General features: G+C 40.1%; 1 protein-coding gene across 2 annotated transcripts in view; it reads left to right on the top strand.

Annotated features, from left to right (window-relative positions):
- SKAP2 (src kinase associated phosphoprotein 2) overlaps positions 1 to 19,600 on the top strand; it is a 138,227-nt gene that overhangs the window by 89,200 nt on the left and 29,427 nt on the right. For both annotated transcript variants that reach the window (XR_014796057.1, XM_084896182.1), the window contains exons 8-9: positions 235 to 298; positions 702 to 839. Coding sequence is in view for 1 of the 2 variants with exons in the window: in XM_084896182.1 (XP_084752308.1) it covers positions 235 to 298; positions 702 to 839 (202 nt within the window). In the remaining variant the exon portion in view is untranslated. The remainder of the gene's footprint in view (positions 1 to 234; positions 299 to 701; positions 840 to 19,600) is intronic.

Below are 19,600 nucleotides of genomic sequence, written 5' to 3'. Positions count from 1 at the left end.
GGTTTTTTTCCTGCACAGCTGCCAGCTGCTGATCAGAGTTTCAAATCCATCATCCTCTGCTTCAATTACGTAAATTTGTCAAAATTAACTGTACATTATAAGAAGCATCCTTGCAAGAAAAGTAGTACTAGACATGAAAAGAATTACTAATGGTCTTCAAGAAATGATAAGAATGGGACATTCTTTCGTTTCTGCTGTGGTGATTTTTCTTGTTACTGTTTGTTTTTTTATTAGTTCACCGCAACTTCTCCCAAAGATGCCGAAGAATGGGTACAGCAGCTGAAATTTGTATTACAAGGTAAGAGCAAGCATTTGAACAGTTATTGCAGCCTTTAAACACTGAGTACCTGAAGGATTTGGATTTACGTATGTCAAAAGCTTATTGAATTTGTGAGCATGACCAAGGGAATATGACTGGTATTAATAACAGACCATTGACCGCAGATTTACAAAAGTATTCTGTAAGTTCCAATTGGCAATTTGAAATTCCCATATTTATGCACAAATCAATTTTTTAAAAATGTTTTAAGTTAAGGATATAGCATATAATGATATTGTGATTTTGTAGGGCTACATTCATTTAGGAAATAGGGTTTTGAAAATCTCTTCTGCGTTTTTTATAAGTCATAAACAAGTAAGAATTCATGAGCTTAATGGCATTATACATTCAAGATGTTTGCTTCCCAAAACTTGTGTCATAGATATGGGATCTGATATTATCCCTGAGGAGGATGAAGAAGGAGGAGAATTATATGATGATGTTGATCATCCTCTACCATCCAGCAGTTCACCAGCCGGCAGTCAGCCAATTGATGATGAAATTTATGAGGAACTTCCAGGTATTTATTGTCTGGTTATTCATTTAGGATTTGGGGACTTTTATTTATTTTTAATATCATCAAGTTGACAACTTAAGAAGAAAATGATGAGCTATTAAGAACAAGGACAAAGAGAACCTTCAAAATTCTATTTTCCAAAAAGAGTTCTGCTTGAGGTATTTCAAGTGAGTGAAAGTACACTTACGAAAAGTGAACGGAATGTTAAAGCGAAGCAGATACAGTCCTAATCTCACGGGACTTTTGGCTCATTAGCATTGTTTATGCTACATAATTTTTTAATTAAAAAATTGACTTGCTTTACAGTTTTTTCCACCAACTCACACATCATTTTTTATTTATACATCTTGAACTTCCATTAACCAGAAGTTCTACACACACTCCATATGTCAACAACTTCTGCCTCACGCTTTCCTCCTCGCTCTAGTGTTTGGCATTGTCTTAGAGGAATATTGTTGAACTATAAACAAAGGCCCTTTAAAGCTCGGAGTTTTCTTATTTCATATTTTATCGATATGAATGTTTTCTTATTCGATGTTTTTAAGCACGCTTTAGTGTTTGTATGCCTTGGTATCTGTACATAAAATTAATTGTCTATCACTTACAGTTTTAAGGGTCAACCTAAAATAGAAAGACAGGCATGTAGAACCTAGGATACTTAGAATATGAAAACATTCAGGCAATTATTGCATTACGCTAGCCTTTTTCTGGCCATTAAAAATCTGCAGAGAATAAAAAGAATCATAAGCAGTATAATCCTTGAACATCATCTAGAGAGGCTATTTTTCTCTGAATAGAACCATTTAATGACACAGTGTAAACCTTAAAATTGATTTCAAAAATACTTAAAATGTTCCAAATGTACAAATGTCATTTCATTGAAGTCAGTAAAGCATAGTAACTAGCACATGGACTTTAGAATCAGAAAGTTTATATTCTGGCTGTACCATCTAGCCCAGTTACTTTAAAAGTCAATTTTTTCACTTATAAATGGGAAGAATATCATGGCAGGGCGGGGGAAGGGGAGCTAACGTATCTAAAGCTCTCAGCACCATGCTTGAATTATAGAAAGTCCACACTAAATTGTACATCACTGTTATTTTCATTATTGTATCTGGTAAATTCTTACCAAGGCTTATATGAGGTTGAAGAATAATTTTCTGAACAAGAATTAGTGATTTTAAAAAATATGTTTTTATTGATTTCAGAGAAGAAGGGAGAGGGAGAGAGAGATAGAAACATCAATGATGATAGAATCATTGATCAGCTGCCTTCTGCACACCCCACACTGGGGATTGAGCCCCAATCCGGGCATGTGCTCAGACTGAGAATCGAGTCATGACCTCCTGGTTCATAGGTCAATGATCAACCACTGAGCCATGCAAGTCGGGCAAGAATTAGTGATTTTAATGGTATTATACATTCAAGATATTATAAAAACTACTCAAAATATATGTCTGCATATTGTCTTTCACTGCCCTAGAAGAAGACAATTATTGGAAAATAACAACCTGTATATTTTTGTTAATTTTAATGAGCTCTGAGTTTATAGCTCCACCTTTCTGATTTATCCTAAGGAAATTACATCTGCCATAGCATTAGTCATCCTCAAATAGGGAAGAATATTCTCTGCTTGCTTTTATCATGCCATATCATCAATACAATTATTTTAGTTTAAAAATGTTCTTAAGAGCTTGTGAGCATGTATACTGACATCAAATGGAAGAGTATAATCCCTTTAAATATATTATCGTCGTGTACATTTCACTCCTTTAAAACCCTGCAATGGACGGTCACATCACAGTTGTTGATTAGCTGTCAATTAAGTTGTGTTTCTTCATCTTTATCATTCTCTCCTCACCCTCCCAAATAAAATATTGGTAAAGAATAAAGATCAAATATTCATTGTAATAAAGGCCCAGTGAAAACCTCCTGGAAGTAGCTTAAAAATATGAAGCATCTTGTATTTTCTTTCACTACAGGTGTTCTTCCCCTCCCACCCCCATTTTTTGGGGGCCCGGGGCCATATGATTGTTGGAGAAAACTGGTTACTCTTTAGTCTTATTTCCTGCTGAGGTACGGGGAGGAACCTAAGCCGCTCTGGGGTCCCGTGGCCCCCGCCTGGGCTCCCAGTTGCCGTACAAAGTGATTGAGCTCGTAGGGCCTTCAGCTGTGCCCCGGGGAGGAAGCTGGTGCAGGCAGCTGAGGAATGTCTGATCTTTCTCCCCGTGGAACCCAGACCCGAGTCACATCCACACAGTTCAAGTTTGTCAAGTTTCAGCCCGTTTGCTACAGAAGGGGTTTTTCTTAGTGAAAGCCCTAAAGTTGTCTCGTAGAGTTAGAGCTTTTGTTTAATCATTAAATAATTGCATATCTAAATTTAATTTAATAATTAAATATCTAAACCTAGAAAGGCAATTTTTTTTTCCTTTAAAAAGAAAAAAATTCTGCCTCCAGGATAAAAATTAAGCTAATTGAACTTAGGTGAAATAGGAATATAATTCTGAGAGAAAGTGAAAACAGTAGAAAAGCAGTGAACATATTTACAAACTGTTGGTGTTTTTCCAGTTCTGTACAAAGAACTGCATTTCTCAGAAATCTGACTGGTTACATTCCCAGAATTAAAAAATATGACCATTTCAACACAACTTTCTGTCTGTTACATCTAGTTGAAAACTAATCCCCTTAGTTGAAAGATAAAGCTTATAGTATGTTTGAAGAAAAATCTAAGCATTCAATATATATTACTTTAAATCACAGAGTTGTACTGAGAAAGTACAGCTCTTATTCTAATTAATGTATTTTAATGTAAAATAAACCTGCAGAGTTTAAGTCTCAAGAGTAAGAAGAAGAAAATACTGTTTTAAAAAATTGTATTGCAAAATATCCCTTGAAAAATGTTTATGATCTATGGGAGTATAAGTAGTTTCATTGTAATTGTTTTTCAGTTAGAATATTCTAACTTTATTACAGCAGCTTCTCTTTAATTTCTTGTTCATTAATTTTTAACTAACTCCATAAAAGAATAAGAATACATTTTTAAGATTTCTTTGCATTTAGGGGATTTTCCATATGTAGAGAAGAGTTGAGAGTGCCAGATTTCTGGGGAATATTAAAAGTATGTGCCTTTTCTTCAAATACCCTACTGTTTTGACACCTTTTATGTCTTAGGACCTATTAGCACAGGCCAAGTCAGGTTTGCTTACATTGTGATATGACTCTAGCATGTTTGTGTATGCAGAGCTAATGTATTGATCAAAGGGCATTAAACTGTCCCATAACACAGTAATGAGTTCATTTGGCTTAGCACGAATTTCAGGAATAATCGCTCACTTTTTTCCATTAGAAATGTGAAGGAGCATTTTTATTTGAGTTTTGAATCTTGAAAGCAGAAAAGGGTACGTGGGAAATTGCCGCAGAAATTAACCCAACTTGATCATCTTTTCTAGTTACCATGTCACTTGATTTTTTATTTTTTATGTCAGGAAATTATGCAGAAGCAACAGAAACAAACAAACAAACAAAAAAGATTTTTCTAGATACGGACTGAATAGAATTAGCCCAGGAACAAGAATGGAAACCACTCATTAGTCTATTAATCTGTAGCTTTCAGGGGAATTGCATTTGAAATCCTTCTGGCAAGAGGACTAAAGGGGAGGGAGCAACATTAAGCAGGAAGACAAATCTCCAATTCCATTAACCTGTTTTTTAAAAGCGTTAATTCATTCCTTTTTAAAAATTTTAATGACAGATTGAGCTATTCCGAGCCAGAAAAGGATGTTTTTTCTCCTTTGATCATTCAATTTTATTTTAAATTTATTCAGTCCAACTATCTGTAGTGAAAGTGGAATATGAAGCAAAAGGCAGCTGGTAATTTTTTTTTTGCAGTAAAACTCTTATGTATACATAAAAAAGAACAGTTTAGGTATTTAAATTTGGAGTACTCTTCAGCAAGTGGACACAAATGCTAACATCATCAATAAGTAGTTAAAACCCCTAAAATACATTCCAGCTCTGTTTTCTTGCTGAAAGATGATCAGTCATATTACCAAGTTAATATATGCCTCTGGTATTAACATCATTATAAGTGATGGTAAGTCCTGGTTTCACCAAAGAATTTTTTTTTATTCCTTCTTTAGAATTCAATGAGAAGATCCCAGTTGACTTTCATGGAACCACATATATTCATCATTTTAATATGTTAATTCAGACAGTCTGCTGGCCATTCCTTTTTTCTAAACTATAGTACTGAATTATAAAGTTATAATATATGGTGTGACTAATTTTTTTTCACAAGTAATTAACTAGATGAGAGTCCATTTTTTGGATTGTTTTAGCTCTGAACTCTGCTGAGAGGGTTTTCTGAAGTTATAGAATATAAGGGAAACGTTTATAAATTAGGGTCACTGCACACATCTAATTGTTTATATTTTTATCTTTGTTGAGTATAATGTAGTTTTAGTGTTATTATAGAGTTGCCGATTTCATCTAATTTATCTATATATGAGGATGCACTTTTTAGTACATATAGAATACTCATGGAAACTGATGGTATAAAAGTTCACAATTGAAATCTCAACACATTTTAATGAATCTGTATCATACACACTATGTTCTTTAATTGCAATGAAATTTAATTAGAAATCAACACTGAAAAGATAGAATTACTCAAGTCCCCCTATGTTTGGAGGCTGAAGAATAATCTTCTATAGACCTCTTGAGTTTAAAGAGGAAATCACAGTGGAAATTACAAAGTATGCAGTTCTGAGAGATGATGAAAACAATGCAGATAAAAACTGGTGGCCCAGTGCTTTACCCATAGTTCCAGGGAAATGGGGATGAATAAGACATATGAGAATTATCCTTAAAGAACAGGAGATGAGGGGACAACCAGAAAGAAAGAAAAAAAGACTATAAAATAAGTGTGTTTAAAATGATTAAAGAGAACAAAAGGAGGAGTAGAAACTTCAACAAGAGAAAAGGACTCTATGAAAAAAGATCAGATTTTTCTTTTTAAAGAACCAAATTGAACCATAGACATTATTGAATGTTTGGATTATTTAGCCACCAAATTCTAAATTTTGGGACTCACATATTCATGTTTACATTGCCCAGGGTACACATTAGAATTATATTAAAAATTCTGAACCAAAAGGTAAGCAAATGCCTACCACTCTAATCAGACTAAAATGCTAACATGTATAGAGCGAGAAGAACAATTACACTAATAGGGCTGGATATTAAGATTTTTCTATGAACCTTAGATGTAGAATCCTAAAATGGTGCCACAGGTCAGCTGTTCTCCCTGTAGGTTTTGTATCTGGACCCAATTGAGTCCCTTATCCGTGAGCCCAGTACTCTCAACAGTTAGTTTCAAGGCATTGCTTCCAATCACCTCTGAATCAGACTTTGTAACCGGAGTCTTCATTCCGAAGATATGATTTGCATCCCATGTACAATATAAGCAAATCAGAGCCTGCTTTTGTCTTCAATTCCTTCGTGCTTTGAGAAGACAGAATATGATAAAGTCTGTAGTGGCTTCACTAAAATGTAGTTGGTTTTTTTTAGCTTCCAGAACACACACACACACACACACACACACACACACACACACTCCCTCGCCCTCCACGAGCACGCTCAGACTGCAGGAGAGCAGCAGGCTCCACTGTTTTTGCAGATAGGTCTGCTGGGAATATCAAACTTCCTAAGAGAACTCAGCTGCTTACTTGAAAGCCATGATTAATAAGAATGGACAAGTTCAACAAAATGTCAGTGATAAATATAAACGCTCTTCATATCTGGCCTCTCAAGGGCTATAGCTGAGTAAGTACGAAGCCTTCAGTGAAGGGCAGGGGGGGCCAGGCTAACTTAATTAAGCTTAAGTGAAATTTTACTTTAATTTTGTTTCAGATAAGACATTTTTTTCTATAGATTTGCTCCTCCTTATTAGAACCTCATTAGAACTCTTACAAAGAACAGCTCCTTCAGGCATGCGGCCCGTTGGCTGCGAGCTTGACATGCTTGCCGAGCCCCTCGTTCCTTATTATAGGAGGTGAGTGGGGCAGAGCATTTTTTTCGGAGGTGAACAAGGAGACTCGGATGCAGAGCTGCATTTGCAGGCTCTCTTTGGAACCCGACCCTACTTCTGCCCCCTTGTCTGGGCCTCTTTCCATAATCCTACAACTCAGTTCTGTTTCTCTTTAGCATTAAATTGGTGGGAGTGCTTAGTTCAGTCCCTGTCTTCAAGGTGTCTCTTCACCTGCTCACCACCCCCCCCCCCCCCCCCGGCACTTCCGTTTTCTATCCTCATCCCTTAACTAAGCCACTTCCTCAAAGTCACCAGTCTTCCAGGCAGTGGTCTCTGTCCTCAAATTCATCTCTGGAAATTTTATTTTCCTGGCCACCCCTTTCTTTTGGAAACTCTCCTCCTTTGGCCTTTCCCATTTTGTTCTCTTGTTATAGTTAATATTTATAAATAAAGACCTTGGCACTATTTTATTTATTTTAAAATTTATTTATTTCAGTTGCCTCCCATTCAAACCCTAACCAGGAGGGAGAGAGAGAGAGAGAGAAACATCAATCAGTTGCCTCCCATACTCATCTCAACCAGGGATCAATCCCACAACCTGGGTTCGTGTCCTGACTGAGAACTGGACTCACAACATTCCAGTGTACGGGATGAGGCCCCAACCAGCAGAGCCACCTGGCCAGGGCCCTTGGCACTGCTCTAGATTTCCTCTTCTCCTGGTGCTCGCTGATGGTTTCACGTGGTTTTTCCTATTTATCCTTTATCTCTAGGATAGTGAAGCTTTTTGTTTCTACTCTGTCTTTTCTTCTCATCATTCGTTCTTATCATTACGCATTTAATTAATTGCTTCAAGAAATGCTCATTGAAGGTTTAGGCATAAAAAAAGGCAGGCTTGTTGGTCTCTATTAAGATAATGACAGATTATCTTATCTAAGTGCTACAGAGATAAGAGGATGGTGTGAAAGGAGGAACTGTTTTATATTCCATGGTCAAGGAGGAGGCAACATGTAAACTGAAACCTCTGAGATAAAACCAGCAAACAACAAACCAGCAACAAACCAAAGGAAGTACCTTCTAGGCCCAGGGAGGCCCTGAGGCCAGAGGATGCTGAGGGTTTTGGGATCAGGAGGACAACAGGGAGTGAGGTCAGAGGGAGCCTGGAGAGATGGGCAGAACCTGGCCAAACAGGACCTCTGGAGGACAGAACTGACCTTTAACACAGTCTTGTGAGCATAAAGGACTGTCGGAAGATGTGCGCTGAGTTACTAAAGTGAGACTGGCATCTATAATTACATGGGGTTGCCCATGGGCATCAAATGCCACTTCATGGTTCTGGGTGATGACAAAATGGGCCTTGGAGCGCTTTTTCTCTCCTCTCTCTCTGGGCAGCTTTATGCCTTCAGGTATGGCTACATGCACGTGGTTAGAACAACGTAACAAAATAAAACATCTTCACTGAATAGCCAGTTCAACAAAAGCATTGAAAAGATGATATAAAGGTAACTATAACAACCATGGTTAACACTTGGTGCCAGGTAGGTACTTTCCTAAGTAATGTCTCATTTAATAAGCACACGGATTTTATGGCTTAGGTACGGCTACTTTCTCTATGTTACAGGCAAGGAAACTGAGGCACACAAGGACTCAGTAACTTGTTTAGGTCACAAGCTAGGACCTGGTGGAGTTGGGGTTTGAACGCAGGCATTCTGACTCAAGAGTTCAAACTTTTAGCCAATAGCTGCCTCTTCGCCAGAAATGTGGTAGGAATCACTTTGTCCTTAGCTGACTGGCATACACGTACAAAAAACACGAAAAGAATAATACATCTACATTTTTGTATTGGGCCTCTCTTCTGAGCTTTGGCCTTACATTTCAAGTGACTTTTGGCTATCCTGGCACACTAAGATCAAATGTAGCATTCTCCTTACTAACACAGCTCTTCCTCCTTTCTGTTCTGTTTCTGTTAACAGCATTAATCATCACGTGTGTCTAAAAATGTAAAACAAGGGAGGCTGGGAGGGAAGAGATCAACCAGTGAGCTTGTATGCATATATGCATAACGCGTGGACAGAGATAGGGTGGTGAGGGCCTTGAGGTGGGGAGAATGAAAGGGAATGGGCTGGAAGAGGTTAATAGGGGTGGGGGGAAGGAGGACCTATGTAATAAAGATTTTCAAAAATAAAAATAAAGAAAAGGATAAAACAAAACTGAAAATTATCCTTGATTTCCCACCCCAGTCCAGTCAGTTGGCTGTTGCTGCTGATTCTGCCTCTACCGCACCATCCATGCTACCTTCTGTAGCACCATTAATTTGAAAAGGAAACACAATGTTGTTATCTACTGTTCTGTAAATCTTACATTAATATTTTACCTTTCATGTGATTATTCAGCAAACAAGCAAATGGATGGGTCTTTATAACGTATCCTTATCTCATTTACAGGGACCAAACCTTGTATGTCTTGGCATCCCCTAGAGAACTTAGATGAGCGCTTTCCTCATGAGAAGTTAATGAGTAATAAGTAGTCTGTAGTTAGAGGGGCCTGTTAGTTAAATTAGGAGAAATTCTTTCTTTATGATGATTTGTTTCCAAATAGCACCAATTACTGCAGAATCCCAAAAGAGTGGGATACTGCCCCACCAGCATGGCTCAGTGGTTGAGCATTGACTTATAAACTAGGGGGTCACAGTTTAATTCCCAGTCAGGGCACATGCTCAGATTGTGAGCTCCACCCCAGTTTGGGACGTGCAGGAGGCAGCGGATCAATGATTCTCTCTCATCATTGATGTTTCTATCTCTCTCTCCTTCTCCCTTCCTCTCTGAAGTCAATAAAAATATATTTTAAAAAGTAAATAAAGAAAAGAATGAGGTACTAAACAGTATACCATCGGTGGTACATTGAAGTATAGCTGATCTCCCCAAACCTTGTTAAAATCTAACATTACTATTCCAGTTAGCATAGTCTCAAATGAATAAACTATATTGGGTGATGAAAAGCTCTAGTACATCAATCTTTCATACCATTATGGATAGATCATCTGCAAACAGCAGGCCTACTGGAGGTACCAGTTCCCTACGGTAGGTTAGTCATCTCATGCAAGACATTTTCCAGGAAATGGCATTCTCCTGTACTTCCACTCATTTATAAAAGACCACATGTAATGTAGGTCTAAAGAGCACAGGACCGTAACTATGATTTTTAAAAGCTGACATGTGCAAGGACAAAAATCAGAGCACCTAATCCCATATAATAAAAGGCTAATATGCAAATCAACTAAACGGTGGACCGACTGGTTGCTATGACATGCACTGACCACCAGGAGGCAGATTCTCAAGGCAGGAGCTGCCCCCTGGTGGTCAGTGTGCTCAGCTAGAAGCCGGGCTCACGGCTGGTGAGTGTAGCAAGCTCAGTGGCGGTGGTGGGAGCCTCTCCTGCTCACACTGCAGTGGTAAGGATGGACTGCCGGCTTAGGCCCGCTCTCCTGAGGGCTCCCGGACTGCGAGAGCACACAGGCCAGGCCTCTAGTGTAACTATAAGAAATACGGAAATGAGCTTTAAGTTTAAAAATAAACTCAGATATGGAAGGTTGCATAAGCAGCTTTAAGAGTAGCAAAACAGAGTTTAAGAATCGGTGATTAGGTTGATGCGGGGTGTGTGTGTGTGTGTGTCGGGGGGGGGGGGGGGGGGAGAGAAATCACCCTTCAAGCCACTACTTCGATTCAGTGGGCACGGAGGAGTCCCTGAGGGTTTAGAAAACAGGAAGGTTGTGGTCAGGATTCAGCGTGCTCACTCCCGGTGCCGGCCGTGGCTTACATTAAGCCCTCTATTTCCCTTCTCCACTCCACACCCTTTCCTTCGGGAGGCAGGCTCCTTTTCTCTGCGCTCTGTTACACGTCCTGCTCCCGATCTCACATCCCTCATCTCACTTCCCTGGTCCGCCCATGCTTCCTTTCTGAGATCACCTTCCATCTCGGTTCCTCCTGGAAACCTCGCTTGATTGTGTGGGTCAAGGTAAAGGTCATTCACACCCATAATAAAATATATCTCCCTATATTGTTTAAGACATAACTAAGAGTCAGCAACTTCAAAGTATGTAAATATACATGTGTAGACACTTCCTGGTTGCTTTTTAATATTTTCTAAGAGTCCAGCGCTAATTGAGAGGTATTCTGAAGAGATCATCTAATGTTCTAATAAAAGCACTGAAAAGGAAGGATGAAGGAAATGAAATGAGAAGAGAAAAAAGAAAAGCCCCACATTATATAAGTAATTCAATGCTTCATTTTCCATACAAGTTATTATCAATTACTCATGTTAGGCACTGTGCGAGGCACAAGGGAATGCGGTGTTGACCAATAAAACTCAAGAGATTGCTAAACAGAAGTAAACAATATAACAAATACCTAAAAAGAAATAGTTTTGAAAAAGTTATCAGAGACTGATGAGGAACAAAGGTCAAAACTAAGTTTATGCCAACAGATGAAATGAAATACCTGAGGAGACCTGAAGTCTGCTCATATCCCACGAGCAGAATGTGGCTCAGAACAGCACCTAAAGTACACTCTGAAGATGAAAATAAAAATTATTAAGATTGGGGAGTTCATTAAAGGAAGACCCTTAAAAAATATTTATAGCTACCAAACTAGAAGCTAGATGATTGCATATTAATGTCCTAGACCAGTGGTCGGCAAACTGCGGCTCGAGAGCCACATGCGGCTCTTTGGCCCCTTGAGTGTTTAGCAGAGGCCAGCTTAGGAGTACCCTAATTAAGTTAATAATAATGTACCTACCTATGTAGTTTAAGTTAAAAAAATTTTGGCTCTCAAAAGAAATTTCAATCATTGTACTGTTGATATTTGGCTCTGTTGACTAATGAGTTTGCCCATCACTGTCCTAGGAAAAGAGAGGAATTTATATTCATGAAAAGATTTCAGAGTTAACGAGAAAGGGGACAATTTAAAAATAATTGCAAAGTCCCCTGAATATTTAAACCTTTTCCCCCTCCCAACAACAACAACAGCAACAACAACGCCCTTCCAGAGGAAGTGGCAGAAGAAACCCTATTGTCTGACACATTAAAAACCAGATGGTCTAAAGCCCCAGACAGTTTCACGTGGGGATCCATCCTTCACTGGGTGAAAGCAAAGGGACCAGACTAGCGCAGTTTGTGTTTAGACTCTCCAGCTTAGCATTGCTGTGAAAACAGATGCGCATTTCCTCGGGCTTTTCCTGAAGTTCCTGGCTCTCCCCTGTGCTGGTACAGCATCCCGTGGTGACTTCTGTTGAGCTGGCCTCGCAGGAATTGCCTGTTTACGTGGGTGTCTCTTCTGCGAGCCCCCAGCCCGCGCTTACCAGGTTTCCCCCGGCCCTGTGGGAGCGCTGTGGGCCCTGGGTTCTGGGAATGCTCCTCACAGCGGTTTTGCTCTGGCTTCTGCCAGAGCCCCAGGAGCCCCACAGTTTTCATGTTAAATTCCTTGGCTTGGGAAAACCACACTTGAAGACAGTATAAATTTGGATCTCACATTGTTCAGGCTTGGGGTTTTGATTTCTCACAGGAAACCCTTTCCCTCCCCCCTCTGACCACCACGTGACAGAGCCCTGGAAGATACAAAGCTTTCTTGTGACTTCCATGGGCTGGTGGGGGTCTTAGGTCCAGCTCTCTCTTCTCATTGGCCGGGGCCTTATCTTCTGGACCCATGAAGAGTGAAAACTCCAGCCTCCACCCCAGCCTGCAGATGGTTGGTATTCCCCCTTAAGTCAGGGGGCAGACATTTCTGTTTCAGCTTGGTTGACCATATTGCTGGAGGTTGAATTTCTTAATCAATTATTGCAAAAACACTACAATACTTAGCATAATTATACGTGCTTGATTTATAAACTTTCGTTCAAATAAAACAAAAATTTGCGTACTTACTATAGGCAACGCCCTGTGCTAGGTGTCTAAGATCCCCTTCCCTGGAGTACTAATTGGCTTTATACTCTTAATATTTACTTCTTGACAAGAAGAGATTTTTGTTGAACTTATGAAGGAAGAGATCTTAAATGGGTGTTGAATTTATTAAGCAAATGGTCCTAAATGGCTGCTTATTACTATCTGGGGGGAAGGGGGGGAGAGAATTCTTTGAATATACAAAGAATTACTCAAAAGTCATATCAAGATAGAGATCCATCCAGATCCAAATGTACATCTTGGCTTTATAAGCCAAGAATAAAACATATTTGCATTTGAGGTCATGTCAAATGAGGTTAATATGGTTACCTGAGACTATATCTTAAAGATAGGGTTGGCATTCCAATCAAATGAAGTCCATCTAATTTACATAATGCATTTTCTTTTCTGTGCCAATCAGTCATTTTCTCCCCCAGAAAGTCAAACCAGTTTCTGCACTATTCATTTGTGAAACTTACATGACATAAACAGTATGTGACAGAAGTTGTTGGTTATTAAGAGAGAATATCATCTCCAAGAAACTTGTCATCTGGAAACAGGAAAACCCGCACCACGTAATTTTATTTGCATCATGGCTTTTTCTCTGTTGACAGCTGATTTCATATTAAATATTAACAGTGTTTTTTTTTTTTTTTTATGCTGGAATGTGCTACAGTAGGATATAGATTTTCCTCAGAACCTTCCTGGTTAGAAAGTGGAACATTCCAGTTAAATGGTACACTTGAGGGCTAGTTATGAAGAGCATAGACATTATGTATCTAAAAAAAAAAAAAAAAAAATTAGACTGCCACCTTGGTGTCAAAATGTTGAAGTTTCACATTACCCTTGAATCTTATAAAGTTACTGTTTTTGGAGGTCAAACGTGGTAATGTGTTGGGAATTTTATTTGCTTCAAAGTAATAGAAACAGTTGTTAGCAACAGTATGGCTTTCAGGAAATCATGGATATTAACACAAGTTGAATGATGATCATGAACGAGCTACGGAAGTAGTTCAGTCCATTTCTGAAAAAGAATTATTGTTGGACTTTTAACGTAGAAACCAAATTAGAGTTTATATTTTTCATGTTCAAGAACATTGTTATATTTGTCTTTCTTGCAGTGGTATATCAAGTCTTATTCGTAAATTTTTACGTAATTTTGTTGACATTTGCTTTGAAAAAGCCCAACTGAATAGCGCTGAATCTTTGGGCTTGTGAAGCATGTCTATGATTTGTTTTGTTTTGATCTGACTTTTCAATATATGAAAATACCCAGGAGACGGGCTCCTGCTGAAGTTTCGGTCGCTGTGTCGTCAGTGCTGTGAGTGCATATTGTCAGTTGTTTAAACATTGTTGAATCCACTGCGGGCCGACAAGAAGCATCTGGGAGCCAGACTTTCCTGTGGACACATGCCAAGTAGCGTATTACATTTCCTCACGAACGTGAACTATATTGAGATGATTTTTCTTCTTGAGTTATGTTAATCCAGAAATTATTTTCCAAAGCTAGGTGAGGACCATATGATAAAATGGTTTATAACTACCTGGATTCTGTAATGGCGGGTTGAGAATTACTTTTATTTAGCTAGAGTAGGTGAAAATAGTCATGAATTAAGTAAACTACATTCAGGTAATTAACATTATTCTCCTAATTAGACTGTTCAGGGAAGTTCTTATGTCATTCTTATATTCTCTTTAAATCCATGATTTACTCTAAGGAGGGACAATAAACACTGAATGACCCTTTAATGAAGTGCTATAGGTGTGTGTGCCATTAATATACACACGTGATTGCAATATTTTATTAGGTGGAAATAAACCCAAAATTGCATTTTGATATATGCAATTATAGCATAGCATTTATGTTAACTAAAAATGCCAGGGAAAGTTTACAAAAGGCCATATTTAACTTAAAACCATGTGAACAGTTGTGGATTGAGGATGAGAAGACAAGGACACTTTGTCCTACTGGAAAGCAGGCCAGGGGTCAGTCTTGGAGCCCTGCCTCTGCCTTGATTCACGGACCCTGGAGTGGCCGGGTTTTGTCTTTGCAGCTCAAATACGAATACTCCATCTGCTACCCTGGGACTCTGTGGGTTAGACCTTGCAGAAGTTAGATCTGGCTTACCCACCACATACACTGAAATCCCCTGGCTCTTGTACACAAGAGCAGACATTTTGTTTATGTTGGCTTTCTTTCTAGATTCCAAGTGAGAGACACTTTGCAAATGAGAGTTCAGCCTATCCCTGCAGGGGGCCAAAACTAGCAAGGGTGCTGTTTTTTAAGCTCCCATTTTTATTCTTATGTACTTGGAAGAGCATCAAATGCTATTTTGCAGGAATGAACATCAAGACCTCCATCAGTGGATGTCTAGCCCCATTCTCCCCCCTTTAGGTCTTACCTTCTCTTCACCAGCTCCTTTCTGCAGACACACCCTAGTTCTACAAGATCTTTCACTTTCTGTGCCGTATTTCCATCTCTCATTTCCTACAACTATAGCATATGTTATCATACATTTGTCTGCATGTAAAAAAAATCTACCTCTTACTTTAGAATTGGAAATGCCTTAAAATCATAATTCTGCAAGTCTTGGCACTGGGCCTCGTAGGTACATGGAAATTTGTATTTTGAGAGTGGCATTCTTTTGCAGCGGATCAAGTGTTTTAATTTGCTGCATGCTTCATGTCTTGCTGCAGTCAGATCTGTGAGGGGCTCTGGCTGTCTTCTTCAGGATCCATTCTTCTTCTGGGGCTTCCGGCTGGGATGGGAGCTGCGCTGGACTCTGCCGGCTTCAGGGCGTGGCCCTCCTCTGTTTTCTCCTCATAACTCCATCTCCGAGAGGGAGGTGCGGGAGGTGATTTTTCCATTTGCAAGCTGCCTTCCTGCTGAAAGAAAAATGGAGGGGGCAGATGGCAGGCTTTTCAGTTTCCGTGGCCATTACATGCACGGCTCTTCTGCTTTTGTGCAGTGATCTCTGTTTTTCAAGGAGCTGTTTTTTTTTTTAAGACTGTCACAGTTAGCCAAGTTATTTTGTCATTGAAGATTGTTGAAAATAAGAATATATGTCAGTGTGACATTATGAGGACTAGCTTTCTCATTCACGTGGATGGCAGTGGGTGAAAGTGGTTTAATGAATGAGCCAATACAGGGAAAGCAATCGATGCAAGGCTTCCATCGGAGGAGAGGTGTCCTGCTTCAGGCCTGGGCTCTGGAGGCAGACTGCCTGGGTTCGAGTCCTGACACTACTTCTTACAGCTGTGTCCTGCTGAGCAAGTTCCTCAAGTATTTCTGTGCCGCCGTTTCTCCATCTGTAAAATGGGAACAACAGCAATGCCTTCTTCATAGGGGTTTGAGGGTTGAATGAGATCTGTGTGCATCATGGCAAGCATTGTGGCAAGCATGGTTCAGAGTAAATCTTCAGATTGTTATATAATCCCTATTATCATCCATCTTCAACGCACAGGGCATTGTATAGGCTACTTCACCTCTTTTCATCTTCACAATAACTCTCTAGAGTAGATTTGGTATTTCTGACTTCCAGATTGGAAATTGAGGCTCAGAGCGTCTACTCAGCTTGTCTGAGTTTGTCTAAAGGTAGTCAAGGAGGGCTCTGAACTTCTGGAGCACGAGTTTTATTTGCATTTCTATAGCTCCATTGAATCTTTTGGTGTTAATAGGAGATTGATTTCTGCTTTACTAATTTCATTATAATTAATTTTGCATTACTATTATATAGGGAGGTACACCTATATTTTGACACTTAAAGGCAAGTGACATTTGAAGATACAATGTTCTAATTAATTTACATTCTAATAATGACAGAACGCAGCCATTCGACACCCATGTAAAAGAAACCCGCCGAAGGTGCGGCTGTAGGTCAGTCGTTCTGGGGTGTTGTCCCAGGACCAGCATCGTGGGTGGGGACTTGTCAGAAATGCACCTTCTTGTGCCCATCCCGAGTCCACTGAGTCAGAAACTCTGTGGGCGGGGCCCAGCAATCTGGGTTTGAACCAACAACCTCCCACCCCTCCACCCCCGGTGATTCTGATGCTAAAGTTTGAACATCACCACGTTAGGCAAACAGCAGGAGCCGGGGTTATGCCAGGGATACTGATGTGGTTCATGATACCTCTTCCCAAACTGGAAGTTGTATATGGCAGAGGGAATGTGTGGTGGTAATAGAAAAATACAAGTGAAGCTCGCCCTGTAAATATTCAATACTGTGTGCTCGATCCCTTCCATTCCTTAGATTGAGGGCTTCTAAGCAGGTGGCAGAGTGTTGCTTTAGGCACAGCCAAGCGAGTAAAGGTACTGAGTCACCAAGACGCACTCCCGACGCTCAGCTTCCTATGGCTGGGACACAGCCTGGGATCAGGGTGGTTAGTTTTTCTAGTATTTAGCAACTAAGAATCTTCAACTAAGAGGACCTGATGCCAAGAATATGGAGAGGAAGAAAAGCAATAAACAGTCATAACCATTGCATCTTTTTTTCTCTTCAGATACAGTGTAAGTGTGGAAGTAGCATATTAAAAAGTGAGTGAGGCTGGAGGATCTAGGAAGTAAATAGGGAAACTGTTACTTTATCCAGATTTGATTGTAGGAAAAAATTAGACAAAAGCAGTTGTCATCTTAGAATCCATCACAGCCAGTGAGGAAGCACTGCCCATCAGCCAGACACATTTGCCTAGACTGTAGGAAGGCACATTTCAGCCAATTCAGAGAAAGAATGGGCGCAAATGCATGGTATTAAAGACAAACAAGTATTTAAAAATGCCATTTAATCTCAACTGATCCCAATGAAGGAAAAAGGGAGATAAATGAAAAGACATCAATGTCCTTGAGCTAGAATCTGTCCAATGAATGTAGCTTTAAAGAGACCTGTATTAACCATTACAATGGCCAGATAACCAAAGAGCATTGAAAATAGCTGAAATTTGTAAATTGTGCTAAGTGCAGCATAGTATGATTGCTATATGGTTTTATTAGTTTTTTTGAAATTCATTAGGGGCAGTAATTTAAATAAAACAATTCAGGTGTTTTGTTTGTTTGCTCCTTTTCTGTCAAGAATTATCTTCCAACTAATAAGATTATAAGAGGTCATAGAAGCCCAGAATGGGCATGAGATTCTAATAGAATACCTGGCTAGCCAAATCCGTTTAGTTTTCACTCCTGGGAGACACTCATTTGTTCCTGGTGTGTTAGCCTGTGTAATGCAGGCGTCCCCTGGGGAGCTCACCCCGGGAGGAGGAGACTGATGAGTAAACAGGGTCGGAGTCCTCTGTGAGGAACGCTAATGAGGCCCATGCTGTAAGTGCAGGAGCAGGAGGGCGAGCGTGGCCAGCTGTGTGGAGGGGTGTGGGAAGAGATCCTACATTGCGGGGCATTGGAGCCAGACCTTAAAGATGAGGAGAATTAAGTTTGTCGTCTGGCCCAGAGGAGCCTCCATCACAAGACAGCTTGTGAAGGAAGTCGTTGACCTGCCGCTTCTGACTTTGAGGGGAACCTGGAGGAGGAAAGGGATGTTACAAGTATGGAGTCTAGCAATTGAATTGTGAACTTTTCAAAACGGTAACTAATTGTAGTATCTTAAGTTGGGTTCCTTGAATCCGACTCTGAGTCAGTTGTATGTAGAAGATTCATTGGCGAGTCATTTTGGAAGACACCATTGAATAAAGTGAGGAAGGCACTGAGCCGGAGGCGCTGGCCCACAATGCAGCTGGGACGGAGGCCTCAGCTGAACTTGCCTTCAGGGACCACGGGATTGGGATGACTTTTCAGGGTTGTGCCAAATTGAGGCAAAGGGGCCTGTCCTCATATCTCCACACCAGCTAATCATTGGCTCGCGGCTGTCCTCTGGGAGGGGTGTGACCTTGAGTATGGCAGTGTCCTGCTGCCAAGGGCAATTCCTAGCAGCAGCGTGAGCCAGCAGCAGTCTGAGTCCCCAGTTGAAGGATGGCTGTGGGCCCTGAAGAGGCACTGGGGAGGAGCACCGAGTTATCCCCGCAGGGGTAGTCTGCACCTTCTAGACAGAAGTGCAGGCAATTTCTGGACAGAATTTGGGGACTATGAACTCCAGAGAAGCTACTAAATAAGGCATCGAAGAGTCCTTTATAATACCTAGAAGTAATGATTACTAGAAACTACCATCAGAGAAATAACAGACATGTAACTGGACTTCAGTAAATCATTTGGCCAGGATTCTCCTGAAAGCTTTATAGATATAAAGACCATTGGATAACTGATCATACAACTGTGCGCGAACGGTGTTGATTAATTGATCTTATGAATACCTTAGGGCTTCTCAATATTGTCATATCATATTAATCAATGCCTTGGATGAAGATACACAGGCAAATGCTCTCAATAGACTAAATCATGGGTCAAAGCTAACAAGGTGAAATATGATAGGATATCATACTTGCTCCAAAAATCTGGTTGCACACGTATGAGAAAGGAAAGACTTGGCTCAGCAAATGGAAAAACATGTAAGGATTTTGGTGAACAGCTCAATATGAGTCAACAATGTAGTGTAATTCATTCCTGAGATGGTGTGCTTTGGGAATATAAAATAATTGTCAGTGTTATGGGTTAGCAGAATATCATTTCTTCAAGATTGTGGATCAACAAGCTATACTAATAAAAGGGTAATATGCTAATTAGACCATGAGATCTTCTGGACATCCTTCCGGACAAAGCCATGGTGGCGGGGCTGAGGCAGAGGCAGTTAGGGGTGGTCAGGCTGGCGGTGGGGGAGGGGGCAGTGAGGGCAATCCCTGCAGGCAAAGCCTAAGAAATCCCACTGGCCA

Source organism: Pipistrellus hanaki, assembly GCF_964339955.1.
Source record: "Pipistrellus hanaki genome assembly, chromosome: 10".
Classification (NCBI taxonomy): Eukaryota; Metazoa; Chordata; class Mammalia; order Chiroptera; family Vespertilionidae; genus Pipistrellus; species Pipistrellus hanaki.
This window is presented reverse-complemented; position numbering and strand designations above follow the sequence as displayed.